Source organism: Brienomyrus brachyistius, chromosome 5 (assembly GCF_023856365.1).
Source record: "Brienomyrus brachyistius isolate T26 chromosome 5, BBRACH_0.4, whole genome shotgun sequence".
Classification (NCBI taxonomy): Eukaryota; Metazoa; Chordata; class Actinopteri; order Osteoglossiformes; family Mormyridae; genus Brienomyrus; species Brienomyrus brachyistius.
Genome location: NC_064537.1, coordinates 39455660 through 39469389, shown reverse-complemented (window position 1 = coordinate 39469389; position 13730 = coordinate 39455660). Strand labels below are relative to the sequence as shown.

Below are 13730 nucleotides of genomic sequence, written 5' to 3'. Positions count from 1 at the left end.
AATGAAACAGTGACTAAAGATGAAAAACAAACAAAACTTGATAAGCACATTACAGAGAGAGGACGAGGTGTTTAATGTTGAAAAAATGAGTTTGAGTTGGTCTTACCAAAAAGAACCATCACCTTTTTCATATTCGCTTTTGACTGAACGGCACTTGCTGGCAACAACTAAACGGGAACTGAGAAGAGTGAATGCCTTTATAAGGGACCAATACAGAAAGCAATGAAGGAGGGAGGGGAAGTGGTATACGAGCTGGAAAGCACAGAAAGTATTTTCACATTTTCATCGTTTCTTAGTATTACTTAATACACCCAGATGATACGTGATTTTAAGAGTTACTATAACGCACGTAATGCAACGTTTTGTTTACTATTCAAAACAGCAAAATTTATGGTGTATGGTCATGAATTTATTTATCCAAAGCAACAATGATATTTCTCTGCACATATGTTATAATGCATGGCAATATGGGATATTATATAACATTGTATAACACGTAACTAATGTGATCATTAGGAAAATACAAGATAATGTAACAGTGTAACCTGTAGAGAATGCATGTCGATTGCTGTTGCATGTTGCGATCATGTACAGTAGGTGTGTGTTTGCACCCTAGCTGGCTCTGGGGCTTATCATGTCCCAATTAACTCTGTAGCTAATCACAAAAATGTAACTCTGTAAGAACACTGTAAAATAAGACAAATTTTTTCAGAATTTTAAAATGTTTTATATCAGTCAATTTGACTGTAATTCACGTTTTTTTCCTGTTATGTTAAATGACAGAAAAAAAATTATTAAAATGACATTGCATAAACGTATATTTACGCACAGTTTGTAAAATAACAGAGAAATCCCTTCAGTGAAACTGGACAATTTCTTTTCTGTATGTTTACAGAAATTAGACTTATGGTTACATGCTTTATCTGTAAAATTTAAATGTTTTTACTGTACCAACGTGTGCTGTTGTTTTATTAAAGCGCAACAGCACTTTTTTTGTGCATTTTCTTTCATTAACTTTAATTTTGCATTCAATGTATATAAAATCTACATTGGTTAACCGTTCTAAAACCTGTTGCACATTTCATTCTTAAACATATATCCACCACAATTGTACTGTGTTGTTGTATATATATTAAATTGTTTGTGTAGAGTTAAGGTTACAAACATTACAAAAAATAATTAAAAATTAGATAATATGAATTTATAACTTCTACATTCACAAAAGGTCTATACTGTGATGGACCGGACGCTTCCGGTCGCAACTAGTTTCAAACTTGTGCGCATACGCAGAGGTCAGTGGAAGGCTCTATTTATCTGTTTAAAGAAATAAAAGGTTTGCAGATCAGAACTGATGGGATCATCTGAGAATTGATACAAGAAAGCGCTACGAAGTCAGAGAAGGACTAAGACACATATTAAGGTATGTATATTTAGACTTTTTAAAATATATGCTTTGTTTAACAGTGTTGCCAACGGGCGCATTTCGCGTATGCAGCGATTGCAAACAAACAGACCGTTGGAAGTCAGAAGTTTTAGATTTGAATGGATTAGATAATTCGCCAAATAAAAGCACAGCTAAACTCACAGGTCAGATAAGGACCGGGGAAAATTGGTCAGTGTAAGATATAGTTTATTCCTTAGTATTAACGGTTGGTTGCGTTGTTTTATTTTGCAGATAGATGTTATATTAAGATTATACTACGGGACCGTTGAATGCTTGAATCTGATTGGCTGACGAACGTTCTGAGGTGTGCAATTATTTTCAGATAAACGCACGGCGAACGTAGTTCCAGGTAGCTCTCTTGACCGCATTACAGTTCCATATCACTTTGCATAGTTAACTGTAATAACGGAAATTAGCATACAGTACCTATACAGCACACAGGACTAACAAAAACAACAATATGACAGACGATTTTCCGAAAGTAAATTTTAATATTAGTAGTCACAGAGGTAGCCAGCGGACGGAGATGCGGGCGGAGGCAGAGGGGCCTCGGGCAGAGCAGCGGGCGGAGGCAGAGGGGCCTCGGGCAGAGCAGCGGGTGCAGGCAGAGGGGCCTCGGGTGGAGCAGCTAGTGGAGGCAGAGGGGCCTCAGGCGGAGGCGGAATCGTAGCAGGCATTGCAGGAGGCGGGGCCATAGCAAGGACCGCGGGCGTAGCCGGGATTTCCGGCGTAGGCGGCAGCGCCTCGGGCGGAGCTGCAGGCGGAGGCGTCAGTGCCTTGGGAGGTGCAGCAGGCGGTGCGGCAGCAGAAGCAGGGAGCGGAGCCCTAGCTGGAGGCGGGGAGGTGGCAGGCGCCTCGGGCAGTGCAGGCACTGCTGACTCTGGGCCAGCAGGGGTGCCGCAGTGGCTGGAGCCTTGCTGTGCGGCACGGCAGCCGCTGGGAGAGGCAAAACAGGTGCCGGCAGGACAGGCAGATCAGACGCCGGCAGGACAGGCAGATCAGATGCTGGCAGGACAGGCAGATCATGCACGGGCTCCAGTGTGGCTGCCTCACTAGTGGGCGTTGCCCTTTTCAGAGCCCGCGGGATCTGTGGGATAGTGTCCCAAACTGCCCTGGCCCCTTTTAAAGCCAGGCATGTGCCCTGGAAGGGGGAAGCTGCCCGGGGTGGCAACTTGGAGGCAGTGGGGATGTCTGGCATAATCGGGGAGTCCTCCCGATCACCGGCAGGGAGAGAAGCGGGGAAGAGAAGCGGAACCCAGGAAGACAGCCAGCTCCTCCAATGGTCTCTCCCCTCGCTTCTCTTTCTTTCTCCGTCTTTAGCTCGTCTGCTGAGGGGAGGTTGTGACAGAATGAGCTAGCGGCTGGAGCCGCCTCTCCGTTACCCTCGCTACCAACAGCCGGAAATTATCGCGCACCTCCGCTATTAGGTGTGCGTCTTCGGGTGAAGACATCCCCTGGAGAATGGTCCCGCTCCGGCTGGCCAACTCCCGAGCTATAGGGTCCTCCTGGACCTCGGGTAGATTGAGCCAGTATATCACCTCCTATAAGAGACCGAGGCGCTGATCCTTGGTTTGTGGAGGCGCATTAGGGAGATCCGTCATTCTGTGATGATCCGTGGGTTGGACGGGCAGACAGGCAGGCAGGAAGCAGGGAAGGATGAGGCAGGCAGGCAAAATACAGAGAAAGCTGGGGATTTATCCAAGGGGAGGCGCAGGGAGATGGCAACGAACATCAATGACGGATCTAACCCAGATGGATTTAGACGTGGACTAAATACAGAAAACAAGCCGAAATAACAAGAAACAGTTGGGCACAATCAGGGAAGTACACGTGGATGGTCAGGGGCGTGGCACACACAAGGACTGGACGCACAGGTCATGACAATGTATATATATATTACACACACACACTGTGTGTTTCCCCTAGGGGCAGATGGACACCGACAGAATTCATCGTGTTCATGTGTTTTTTTTAATGAGTTCAGTCAATATAACAATTGAACTAAACATAAGAATATTCCTTTTTATGACAATTATCCACAAAGTGTGGCTTGTGTCACTGTAGTGTATCGTTCTGGGCTCCTGGAAGAACATTTCTAGAGCCTATTGATATTGGAAGTCAGAAACGTCTGCCTGATTTATTGAGATTTGCATGCAGGCTGCAAGATGGTACATTAACTGTTAGGCTTTAAAAGTGATAGCTGATAGCTATCCTGGGGACCCAGTTGGAATAGTTTTATTAATATTTTTTATTATAATTTGCTAATATAATCTATGTCTTCTTTACTACAAAAAGTCATCCCTTATGTTTAATGTAATGCATTTTTTTGACCACTGGATGTCTACACAGACCGTGGAAAGCCGTTCAGAGTCAGCGCGACACCTAGCAGCAATTAAAATATTTAGTTTTAAGCCAATATAAAAATTTTTGAGATGTCTAAAATGTAATGACTTTTTTATAAATTTGGATCTCTTTAGGGGGTGGCATGGTGGTGCAGTGGTTAGCACTGTTGCCTCACACCTCTGGGACCCGGGTTTGAGTCTCCGCCTGGGTCACATGTGTGTGGAGTTTGCATGTTCTCCCCATGTCGTTGTGGGGTTTCCTCCGGGTACTCCGGTTTCCCCCCACAGTCCAGAAACATGCTGGGGCTAATTGGAGTTACTAAATTGCCCGTAGGTGTGCATGTGAGAGTGAATGGTGTTTGAGTGTGCCCTGCAATGGGCTGGCCCCCCATCCTGGGTTGTTCCCTGCCTTGTGCCCATTGCTTCCGGGATAGGCTCCGGACCCCCCGCAACCCAGTAGGATAAGCGGGTTGGAAAATGGATGGATGGATGGGATCTCTTTAGAGCAAACGTATTCAAAGGTATGCCTTTGTAACGCTCTAACTGTGCAAGCCCCTGAATGTTCCTATGCTTCCCACCTCCCATTCATTTGAATGTGCTCTCTTGGCATTTGGGGAATTGTTTGTTCAAAATTCACGAAAACACCCTGAATTGTAATTTTTCATGCAAAATGCGTAATTTGTAAGTTGTATAAAATGTGCTGACTTCTAAAAAGCAATTTATTAAAAGAAAATAAAAAGATCATGCTATTATATCTTTGTTTGCCTTTGGCCACGATTTCTCTACTCATTCACTGTGATTGGTCCTTCCCTGTTGCGAAGCTATTTGTAGTGTCTGCTGGGATCGTATCTCTTGGCAAATGGACGAACAAAACACTATTGCCACTTAGCAGGCATCCATTCAGATCAAAGGAAATTGTTTATAAAACAATGAGTGCTTACACTGGTGCCAAACCTGACCAGAGTGGTATTACTTGCGGTTACAATATGGAAAGTTACACTGCTGAACAAGTCGCTGATCACATTGTGGGTCTGGAAAGCAGTACCTCGGAGGAGGATAGCATAGAGCTTAGTAATACGACCCATGAAGTGTCTGAAGAGGTCTGCTTCCAAGAAGAGATGTTTGTGCCCTAAAACAGCAACATAACCTAGGCAAACAGAGCACCAGATGGAGGAGGAGGCAGACTGCTAGCACAGTACATCCTTAACACATCTCCAGGACCAACACGGCTGTATGTCTCACAGGCAAGTGACATTGTCTTTTCCTTCAAGGGATTTAGGACTGCTATTACGAGTGGAAAGGATTATTGTCACCATGACAACCTGGAGGGGAGAAATCAATTCTCCAACAGCTGGGTGGAACTAACATTTCAGAATTCAATGCCTTTCTCGGTGTCTGCATTCTGGCGGGGGTTGTCAAGTCAAGAGGAGTGTCGCAAGTCTGTGGGACCCAAAGACTGGGAGACCAATATTCCCAACGACAAAGAACAGAGTGCGGTTCGGGCAGCTGACATTGGCACTCCGATTTAATGATAAAAGATCATGACGAGCGAGAAGAACAACAGACAGGCTAGCACCCATTCGAGAAGTCTGGGACATGTGGTTGTCAAACCTGCCTTTCATGTATAATCTCGGCCATATGACCATAGACGAGTGACTGGTACCATTCAGAGGTAAGTAATAATAATAATAATAATAATACATTTTATTTATAATGCCCTTTACATCCCAGGATCTCAAAGGGCTACAAGTTAATATAAAGAGAGACAAAATAAATAGTTTAAAAGTAAACAAATTTAAAACTTCTAAGTGGAGGAACCAAAGGTTTTGTTAAAAAGAAAAGTCTTTAGATGCTTTTTAAAACAGTCAGTGGGTTGTGGTGCCCTCAGGAAGTCAGGGAGGGCATTCCATAGGCTTGGAGCAGCAGCACAGAAAGCCCTATCTCCCATAGTCTTCAGATTGGTTCTTGGTTTGTGGAGGAGGTTAGCCTGCGTAGAACGGAGAGAACGTGTTGCGCGTTGTGGGTTGATAAGTTCTTTGAGGTGGGGGGGGGAGGCATGTCCATGGACGCATTGGTGTGTAAGAAGCAAAACCTTATACTCAATCCTGGCGGAGACGGGAAGCCAATGAAGTGAGTGGAGAATGGGAGTGATGTGCTCATGTTTTCGCACTCTCATCAGGATCCTTGCTGCAGAGTTTTGAATGTATTGGAGCCTCTGAAGGCTCTTGCTAGGTATCCCAAAGAGAAGTGAATTGCAGTAGTCCAGTCTAGAGGAGATAAAGGCATGGACCAGCTTTTCGGCATCAGATAGGGAGAGAATGGGGCGGAGTTTGGAAATGTTCCGGAGATGGTAGAAGGAGGTCTTACAGAGATGGTTGATATGGGATTCAAAGGTGAGTTGGGGATCCATTTTTACGCCAAGATTTGTGACTGTTGATGAGAGAGAGATATTAGAGCCAGAGAAGATGATACTGGTTATGGGTGATGATTTTATCTGGTGAGGGGTGCCGACCAGAATGGCCTCGGTTTTGGAGCTGTTGAGTTGAAGGAAATTGTGATCCATCCAAACCTTTATCTCCTCCAGACAGACGGTGAGTTGAGATGGGGATGATGGGGATGATGAGAGTGGCGTTGCAGCTGTGGCATTTACATAAAGCTGTGTATCGTCGGCGTAGCAGTGAAAGGAAAATCCATGGCGGCTGATGACCTGACCGAGCGGGGAAAGGTAAAGAATGAAGAGCATGGGGCCAAGAACTGACCCCTGGGGAACGCCACAGGAGACTGTGTGAGGTGGAGTCACCCATAGCAAGGTACTCTATCCGGTTTGCGAGGTATGATTGAATCCAGCTGAGGGCAATGTCAGTGAGAGTAATATACGTTATTGCTGCACTACAGTTGTATACATTGTTACACGTTTATAGTTCAAATATAAATCTCATGTTCATTAGCAATGAATCATAATGGATCATTTATTTCAACCAGTTACCTTGTTCATCATTTGTACCCGAGTAGTTACTAAATTACTTAGGAATTACATTGTAACTTGTTACTAATAAAATGTATAATTTGTATCCTAGCACCAATCGAGAGATATATCTATTGAAACGCAGTAAGGTAGGACAAATAGACATTTTTTGTGAGCTATTTTGTGATGTATATGTACAGCTGTCTGTAAATAAAAGTGCCCGTGTGATATTGAGGACATTTGACTCTGACTTGGAACTGCCTGTTTGTTATTACTTTATGGGAAAACAATATTGAGATATATCGTATATTGCGGTTGAGTTAAAAATACTGAGATATGATTTTTCGGTCCATATCGCCCAGCCCTACATAATACCCAGGAGAACACAGAGCAAGTCATAGTTAGTGAGGACCCCACATTAAGACGGTCCCTCAGAACCCCAAAACCCCCAAAGAAATTCCACTATCTACAATAAGGTAACCCACTTATTGTACTTAACTCCTTGTTCCAATCTCTAAATGAGGCCATTGTTAGTTCTATGACTGTACCTGAAATACCATGCAGGAATCATAAGAAACATGTCCTTGCAAGATCTAGAAGTAGTTTAAGCATGTTCATAAAGTGAAGGGACTTGCTTATCTTCACAAGGGGAGGATGTAACCCAGTTAAAAATTGCAATTAGATTGTAAATTATAAAATACAAAACCAGATATTAAAATCCATCCATTTTCCAAGCCGCTTATCCTACTGGGTCACGGGGGGTCCGGAGCCTATCCCGGAAGCAATGGGCACGAGGCAGGGAACAACCCAGGACGGGGGGCCAGCCCATCGCAGGGCACACTCACACACCATTCACTCTCACACACACACACCTACGGGCAATTTAGCAACTCCAATTAGCTTCAGCATGTTTTTGGACTATGGGGGGAAACCGGAGTACCCGGAGGAAACCCCACGACGACATGGGGAGAACATGCAAACTCCACACACATGTGACCCAGGCAGAGACTTGAACCCGGGTCCCAGAGGTGTGAGGCAACAGTGCTAACCACTGCACTACCATGCCACCCCCCAGATATTAAAATGAAATATAATAATAATATTATTATTATTATTATTATTATTAATAATAATAATAATAATAATAATAAGTATGAATATAAATAGTAAAGGCTTATGTATGTATTTACAATGTAGACTTATTTAATTTATTTAATTATTTTCCCCAATAAGAGTTAATAAATCTAAGTAGGAACCTTTTAACATTTCCCCTCGTAGCTGGTGGGAACTTGGTAAAATCATCCTGTTTTAACGGTAGATCTTTAGATGGCAGATTAGGTGGCTTGAAGAAGGCAGTGGGCGTAAAGAACCAACATTGCGTAAAGGATATATCTATATAAATATCTTTGTAAAATGCATTGTTTGGTAAGTTAATTTTTTTCTTTTAATAAAAGTCCAATAAAGAAGTAGTTAGCAGTCGAGTATAACGAGAATGTTCTGCAAGTGAGTTAGCATGCTAGCAATTCTATGTTGCTAACTTAGCATACTGCTGTGTTCATTGTATACATGTATATAATCTACTTACCTATTCAATGTCTTTATTTTTATTTTGTTTTGCTTGCAATTATTTTTTAAGTTTATTGTGTAAAATATTTCATGTTTTTATGACTGCATATTTAAATGTGCAGGTCATTTTTTCGCGCCGTTTGATTAAAAAAAAGAAAGAAAGAAGAGATGGCGAGCCACCAGGAGACCCTTGCGCGAGCAGACGTGAGGGAGAGCAAGTAGTTACGGAGATTCTAACCTGTCGCTGCCAAAATCTGGTTGGGGTGTTAGCATCGTTTGCCATTTGCTTGGACCTTGAACTTGAACAATTGAACTTGGAATTCTCTTTCTATATATATACGGACTGGGCCTAGTTGTTCGTATGGACTAAGACTGAAAACAAAATTAGTTTTGCTTGCTGCTGTTTTACTTCACGGACGGTATATTTTTTGACAAAAATGATTTATATATGAATGTATTTTCTTTTATAATTAATCTGAATTGTTACCCAGGGTGCACCCAGATTGGCAACTTTCATATTTGCTTGTGAATTATTATTTTTTAATGGTGTATATTGTATAGTGACCTGGATCAGTTTCCTTTCATTTCATATTCATTCTGCTTGTTCTTTTGACAATCCACTAAACATCTGATATAAATAATATTGCAGTACATTTTGTTCTATAAATATAACCCAAATGCGTTGATATTGATTAAGCCGTTCATACCGCCCTATTGAACCTAGGTATAACCATTAGGGTAATTTATTGACAATCGGTACAGCTGTAGAGCGTCCTGTTGGAAAAAAAAAATGACAGAGATTGTAAAGAGCAATGGACTCAGATGCCCTGCTGGTATTCTCCTACTTTATATTTTATAGGAAAAGACTCAGTGTTCTTATACTAGCAAAGGGAGTTTGTACAAAGTATTAAGAGCAGGGGTGCCAATAATCGTGGCACATGTGTTTTTGTTGAAAATAATTATTTCTTGATGAAGGATTTGTTTTTCTTTCAATAAATTTATATTAAGGCAATGTTGGATTTTTCCTAATTTTTTTCAGTGTGATGTGAATTTTTACTAACCATTTTTACAAATCTTTCAAAGGGGTGCCAATAATTGTGGAGGGCGATGTATGTAAGTAGTCTGGCTTCTATGTCCTAAATACTCCTGTACAGGGCTTGGAACAGCACATTGGTGCTGCCCTGGCGATGTCCCCAGTCAGAGAAAAAGCATCTGTCCCTCTATTACGTGGCAACTGAGAGAGTTCATCCTGCAGTTTGGTTGGCACCATTAGGCATCTGTACCCCAAGGTGCTATGCATTATTCTCTGTAGCTGGAGAGAGGGGAGGCCCGACCCACAGCTTTGTTTGCATCATTAGGTATGTCACTGGCTCCCTCACAGTGCAACCAAGAAGGTGTACCTTCAGCGTGACTGTGTGCTTAATTATTCACCTGTTGCAGCAATGGGTATGACTTAATTACGTAATTACTGGGGGTGTCCACATATGTTCTCTTTCCCCATCTGTCTTGCATCATGCAGAGTTGTCATGTATGTCATGAATGTAGAACTGCATCACACATCATTTGTGAACAAACAAAATGATTGATATTTTAATACAACAAATGCTCACAAATTTTGCATTTCTTAACCAAGTAATATACTTGCCCCAAAAAAGGTCTACATTGCCAAAAGTTAGACACCCCTCCAAATCAGGTATTTCAATCACTTCAATAGCCACAGTTGTATAAAATCAAGCACCTATGCATGCAGACTGCTTTTACAAACATTTACGAGAGAATGGGTCACTCTCAGGAGCTCAGTGAGCTCAAGCGTGGTACCGTGATAGGATGCCACGTGTTCAATAAGTCCATTCGTGAAATTTCCTCACTACAAAATATTCCATGGATAACTGTTACTGTAGTGGTATTTTAACAAAGTGGAAGCAATTGGGCACAACAGCAACATAAAATTATAGAGCAGGGACAAGACAAGCTGAGGCACACAGTGTGCAGAAATCACCAACTGTCTGCAGAGTCAGTAGCTACAGACTAGATTAGCTAATGAACAGTGTGTAGAGAACTTCATGGAATGGCTTTCCATGGCTGAGCAGCTGTATCTAAGCCTTACATCACCCAAGTGCAATGCAGTGTTGGATGCAGTGGTGTAAAGTACGCCGCCACTGGACTCTAGAGCACTGGAGACGTGTTCTGTGGAGTGACGGATAATGCTTCTCTGTCTGGCAATCCAATGGATGAGTCTGGGTTTGTCGGTTACCAGGAGAATGGTACTTGCCTGATTGCATTGTGCCAAATATAAAGATTGGTGGGGTTGTTTTTCAGGGGTTGGGCTTGGCCCCTTAGTTCCAGTGAAAGGAGCTCTTAAACGGAAACAGACCTTGTCTTGGGGAAAATGCTTACAAGAAGAATATGTTTTCCCTTGTAAACTGTGGCAAGGGAGGCCATTTTAATATGAATAGAAAACAAGCAGGGGACTAAGCTACCCCAGAGCTGTCTTTTCCATACAATTTCCACATCTACTGAAGTGTCCTGTACTTCCGTACCTGTAATCAAACACTCATTGGTACCATTTCCTTCCTCTTTTGGCTCAACAAAACCAGAAACCACAGCATTAGTCCCCAATATGAAGGCATCAGTAGTCTTCAGTGTAAGGACTCCTACAAAAGAACACATTTCTGCACATTTCATATGCATCAAGTGGTACAAGTGGCAGGCTTTCATTAGTGTAGCATAAAACATAAAAGATTCAGTTTAATATTTCTGAAAGTTTGACATATTGCAGTAAGGTATGTAACTGCGTCTTCGGTGGGCAATATGTATCCACTGAGTCTGTATTTAGCTGCTGGATGTAGCATAACAGAGTGTATTCAGTGTTTCTCTGCTTACCTGCTGGGTGTAGAACAGCATGTACGCACTGCTCTTCCTCTTTCTCAGCACCTGTTCCTCGTCTGACCTGGTCACTATGTGGTCGCTGAAAGCCAGCCAGCCCTTCTCTTCCATGGTAAAGGTGTCGCTGATGTAGTGACCTACGAGAAAGACAGGTAGGCCGTCCTCTGATTATATGGTGTAAAATATGCCTTCTAGGTCACAGGACTATTTAGTATCTTTATAAAAATCACATTTGGGCAGCTACACAAATACGAGCATTTTCACTACGTGAGAATTTTGTTACACAAATGAATATAACAGTAAACTTCTTGTGTAAGAAGGTCTTGTTAAAAAAAGTCCTTTGTGTATTTATCTATCTTACCAGAGATGGTGCTGGAGCCAAGGTGGCTGAGAATACCGACAAGCTGATAGCGGTGTCTGGGTGGCTGCCCGTCCGACCATTGTTTCCGCCTGAAGGGAAAACTCACCATGAACTTCATCTACCTCTATGGCAGCTCCACCACTCTGCGTATCTCCAGTCTCTCTTACTCTGTTCTTATTAAACTTTACTAATGTCCTAAGCTCCCTCTCTTTCCCTCTCACTCACATGTCTTCCACCAACTCTCCCTACCCTCAACAGTGCAGGTGTTTGCTGCTCTGTCTCTGGTCCAGCTGCTTAAGAGAGACCGGAACCACAGGAGAAACCAAACACAATGAGATGAGAGGTGAAATGACATTTCTACTGGAGCCACAGAGAAAACAAGTGGTCTAACCAAAATAATGGCATGGTGGGTAACTTTCTTTTGCCCAGTGACAGGGGTCTGTCCTGGAACATCCTACTACCTTGGTACCAGGTTTTATGGGGAGATGATCTACTCTTACTGGTTCCACCACTGAAATCCATTGAACTGTACAATCCCTCCATATAGTTTGCTGAATAGTACAGTATATTATGATTATGTATATTGGAAGTGCACCCCAAGGTACTTATTTACCTTCTTGGAGCAGTGCTGCCTGAGGTGTCCCTGTCAGCTGGGAGATCTCCCTGAAGTGGCGGAGCAGGGAGGTCTCCCTGCGGAGGAGAACTGGGTCCTGCACTTTGACCAGTTCAAACTGAGATGAAGTTGAATCTCTTCATGTGCAGGACCAGGATACTGCAGATGCAGAAGGAGAGTCAATGAGAAAGGGGAGAGGGACAGCACAGAACACACACACCACATGTATGAGAAAATGAACAACATACCGCTCAACACAAAAACATCCATTTGTCACACTGTGCACATTACTGAGCACCATATATGCATACAACTGTTCCTCTTATTTGTTGGGAATGTAATGAACTCACCGAGGCAGTGTAATAAATGCCCATGAAAGGACAGCATGCCCCCCCTGCAGGTGGCACACCTGAACTCCACCTCTGTATTCTGTAATTAGCACACAGAGGTACTAAGTCATTAGTGCCTTTTACCAGCACCATTACAATGCAACACTTCTGTGTCAGAACCAGATAGTCAGGCGTAGGGTGAGTATGTGTTCTGGAAAACTGCTAGTTGTGAGTGATCTTGTGTGCAGAACTACAGACACCTCGAAGTAGTTCTTCAGCAGATCTTCCACTTGCAAATTTGGGAGGACATCCAGGTAGAGAAAGTGGAAAGCGATACTAATGCTTTGTGTCTTTATGGCAGCATTACGTAAGTCATTCAGACAGCCGTGCAAAACCAATAAAACCAGCAGGGTGTACATGGTACACGTCCTCTGGCACAGCATCTCGAATGACAGGTGTCCTTCCATAGGACTGGTGTACATCACTGTTCTCTCCCAGGCCAGAATTAACTTCCCCAGCTCATTTAGCTGGGATATCAGGCAGCTGAAGAACTCATGGGTGTCCTAGATGATTGGAGATAAACAGAAAATGCTTGCAGACTGAAAATGTATATATATGAGACTGATATTGCTTAACATTTTTCAGTATAAGGTGTGTTTTCATCATTGTATATTCCTTGTATATTCCTTAGTCAATATTATGCTTATCTCAGCAAACTGCTCAGAAACCGTATGAATTAGTTTTCTCAACAAAGTCTTCTTCTGCTTTGAGCTTGAACCACGTGTTGCAGATAGAAGATCAGCGAAATATCTGCAAGTCAAGAGAGGCAGAATTGGAGTTGGTATCTCCACTTTCAAGCAGATCAATTTGTGATTAGGGCAGTAACACATGTGGACATAACAATAGAAAATTCACATGTATGTAGTTGTGTGAGAGAGCTTGTATGATGCTGATATTTGTGTTGGGTACCTGATAAGGTCAGCATAGGGGACTGACACCCACTGTTCTTCCTGCCTACTGATGTCCTTGCAGAATCAGCTGGGGGGTAAGGGAAGCTATAGGGATCTGTGGTATCCTTGGTGAACTTCTCCAGGCTGCTGGTAATACTGACCTTGCAGGTAATCTTTGCTTCAATTTGGGAGACAGGTGTCATCCCAACTGACTGGAAAATGGGACTTGTAGTCCCTATCTAGAAAGGGAAGGGTCATCGTCTGGATTGCGGTA

At 42.9% G+C, this 13730-nt stretch overlaps 2 protein-coding genes and 1 long non-coding RNA gene across 14 annotated transcripts in view; 1 reads left to right on the top strand and 2 right to left on the bottom strand.

Moving 5' to 3' along the window:
- LOC125742071 (uncharacterized) overlaps positions 1-13730 on the bottom strand; it is a 95758-nt gene that overhangs the window by 12630 nt on the left and 69398 nt on the right. For 2 of the 11 annotated variants that reach the window (XM_049013714.1, XM_049013722.1), the window contains exon 1: positions 107-212. The exons of the other annotated variants lie outside the window; for them this stretch is intronic. In XM_049013714.1, coding sequence (XP_048869671.1) covers positions 107-131 — 25 coding nt within the window. In that variant the 5' untranslated portion in view covers positions 132-212. Of the gene's footprint in view, positions 1-106; positions 213-13730 lie in introns of those variants that run through there. 11 annotated transcript variants of the gene reach the window in all.
- On the top strand, positions 4449-9329 carry LOC125742081 (uncharacterized). Its single transcript, XR_007398003.1, has 3 exons — positions 4449-5458; positions 6371-7227; positions 8440-9329. It is a non-coding gene; the product is annotated as an uncharacterized LOC125742081 (long non-coding RNA).
- LOC125742079 (ubiquitin carboxyl-terminal hydrolase 37-like) lies at positions 5470-11702 on the bottom strand. 2 transcript variants are annotated; one of them, XM_049013735.1, is made up of 3 exons: positions 11565-11702; positions 11201-11340; positions 5470-5773 (listed from the first exon to the last, which is right to left on the bottom strand). In XM_049013735.1, the coding sequence occupies exons 1-3, from the start codon at positions 11680-11682 to the stop codon at positions 5591-5593; spliced, it is 441 nt and encodes a 146-aa protein (XP_048869692.1). In that variant the 5' UTR covers positions 11683-11702; the 3' UTR covers positions 5470-5590. The 2 variants fall into 2 exon arrangements, with proteins under 2 accessions (XP_048869692.1, XP_048869693.1); XM_049013736.1 differs by lacking the exon at positions 5470-5773 and adding an exon at positions 10843-10971.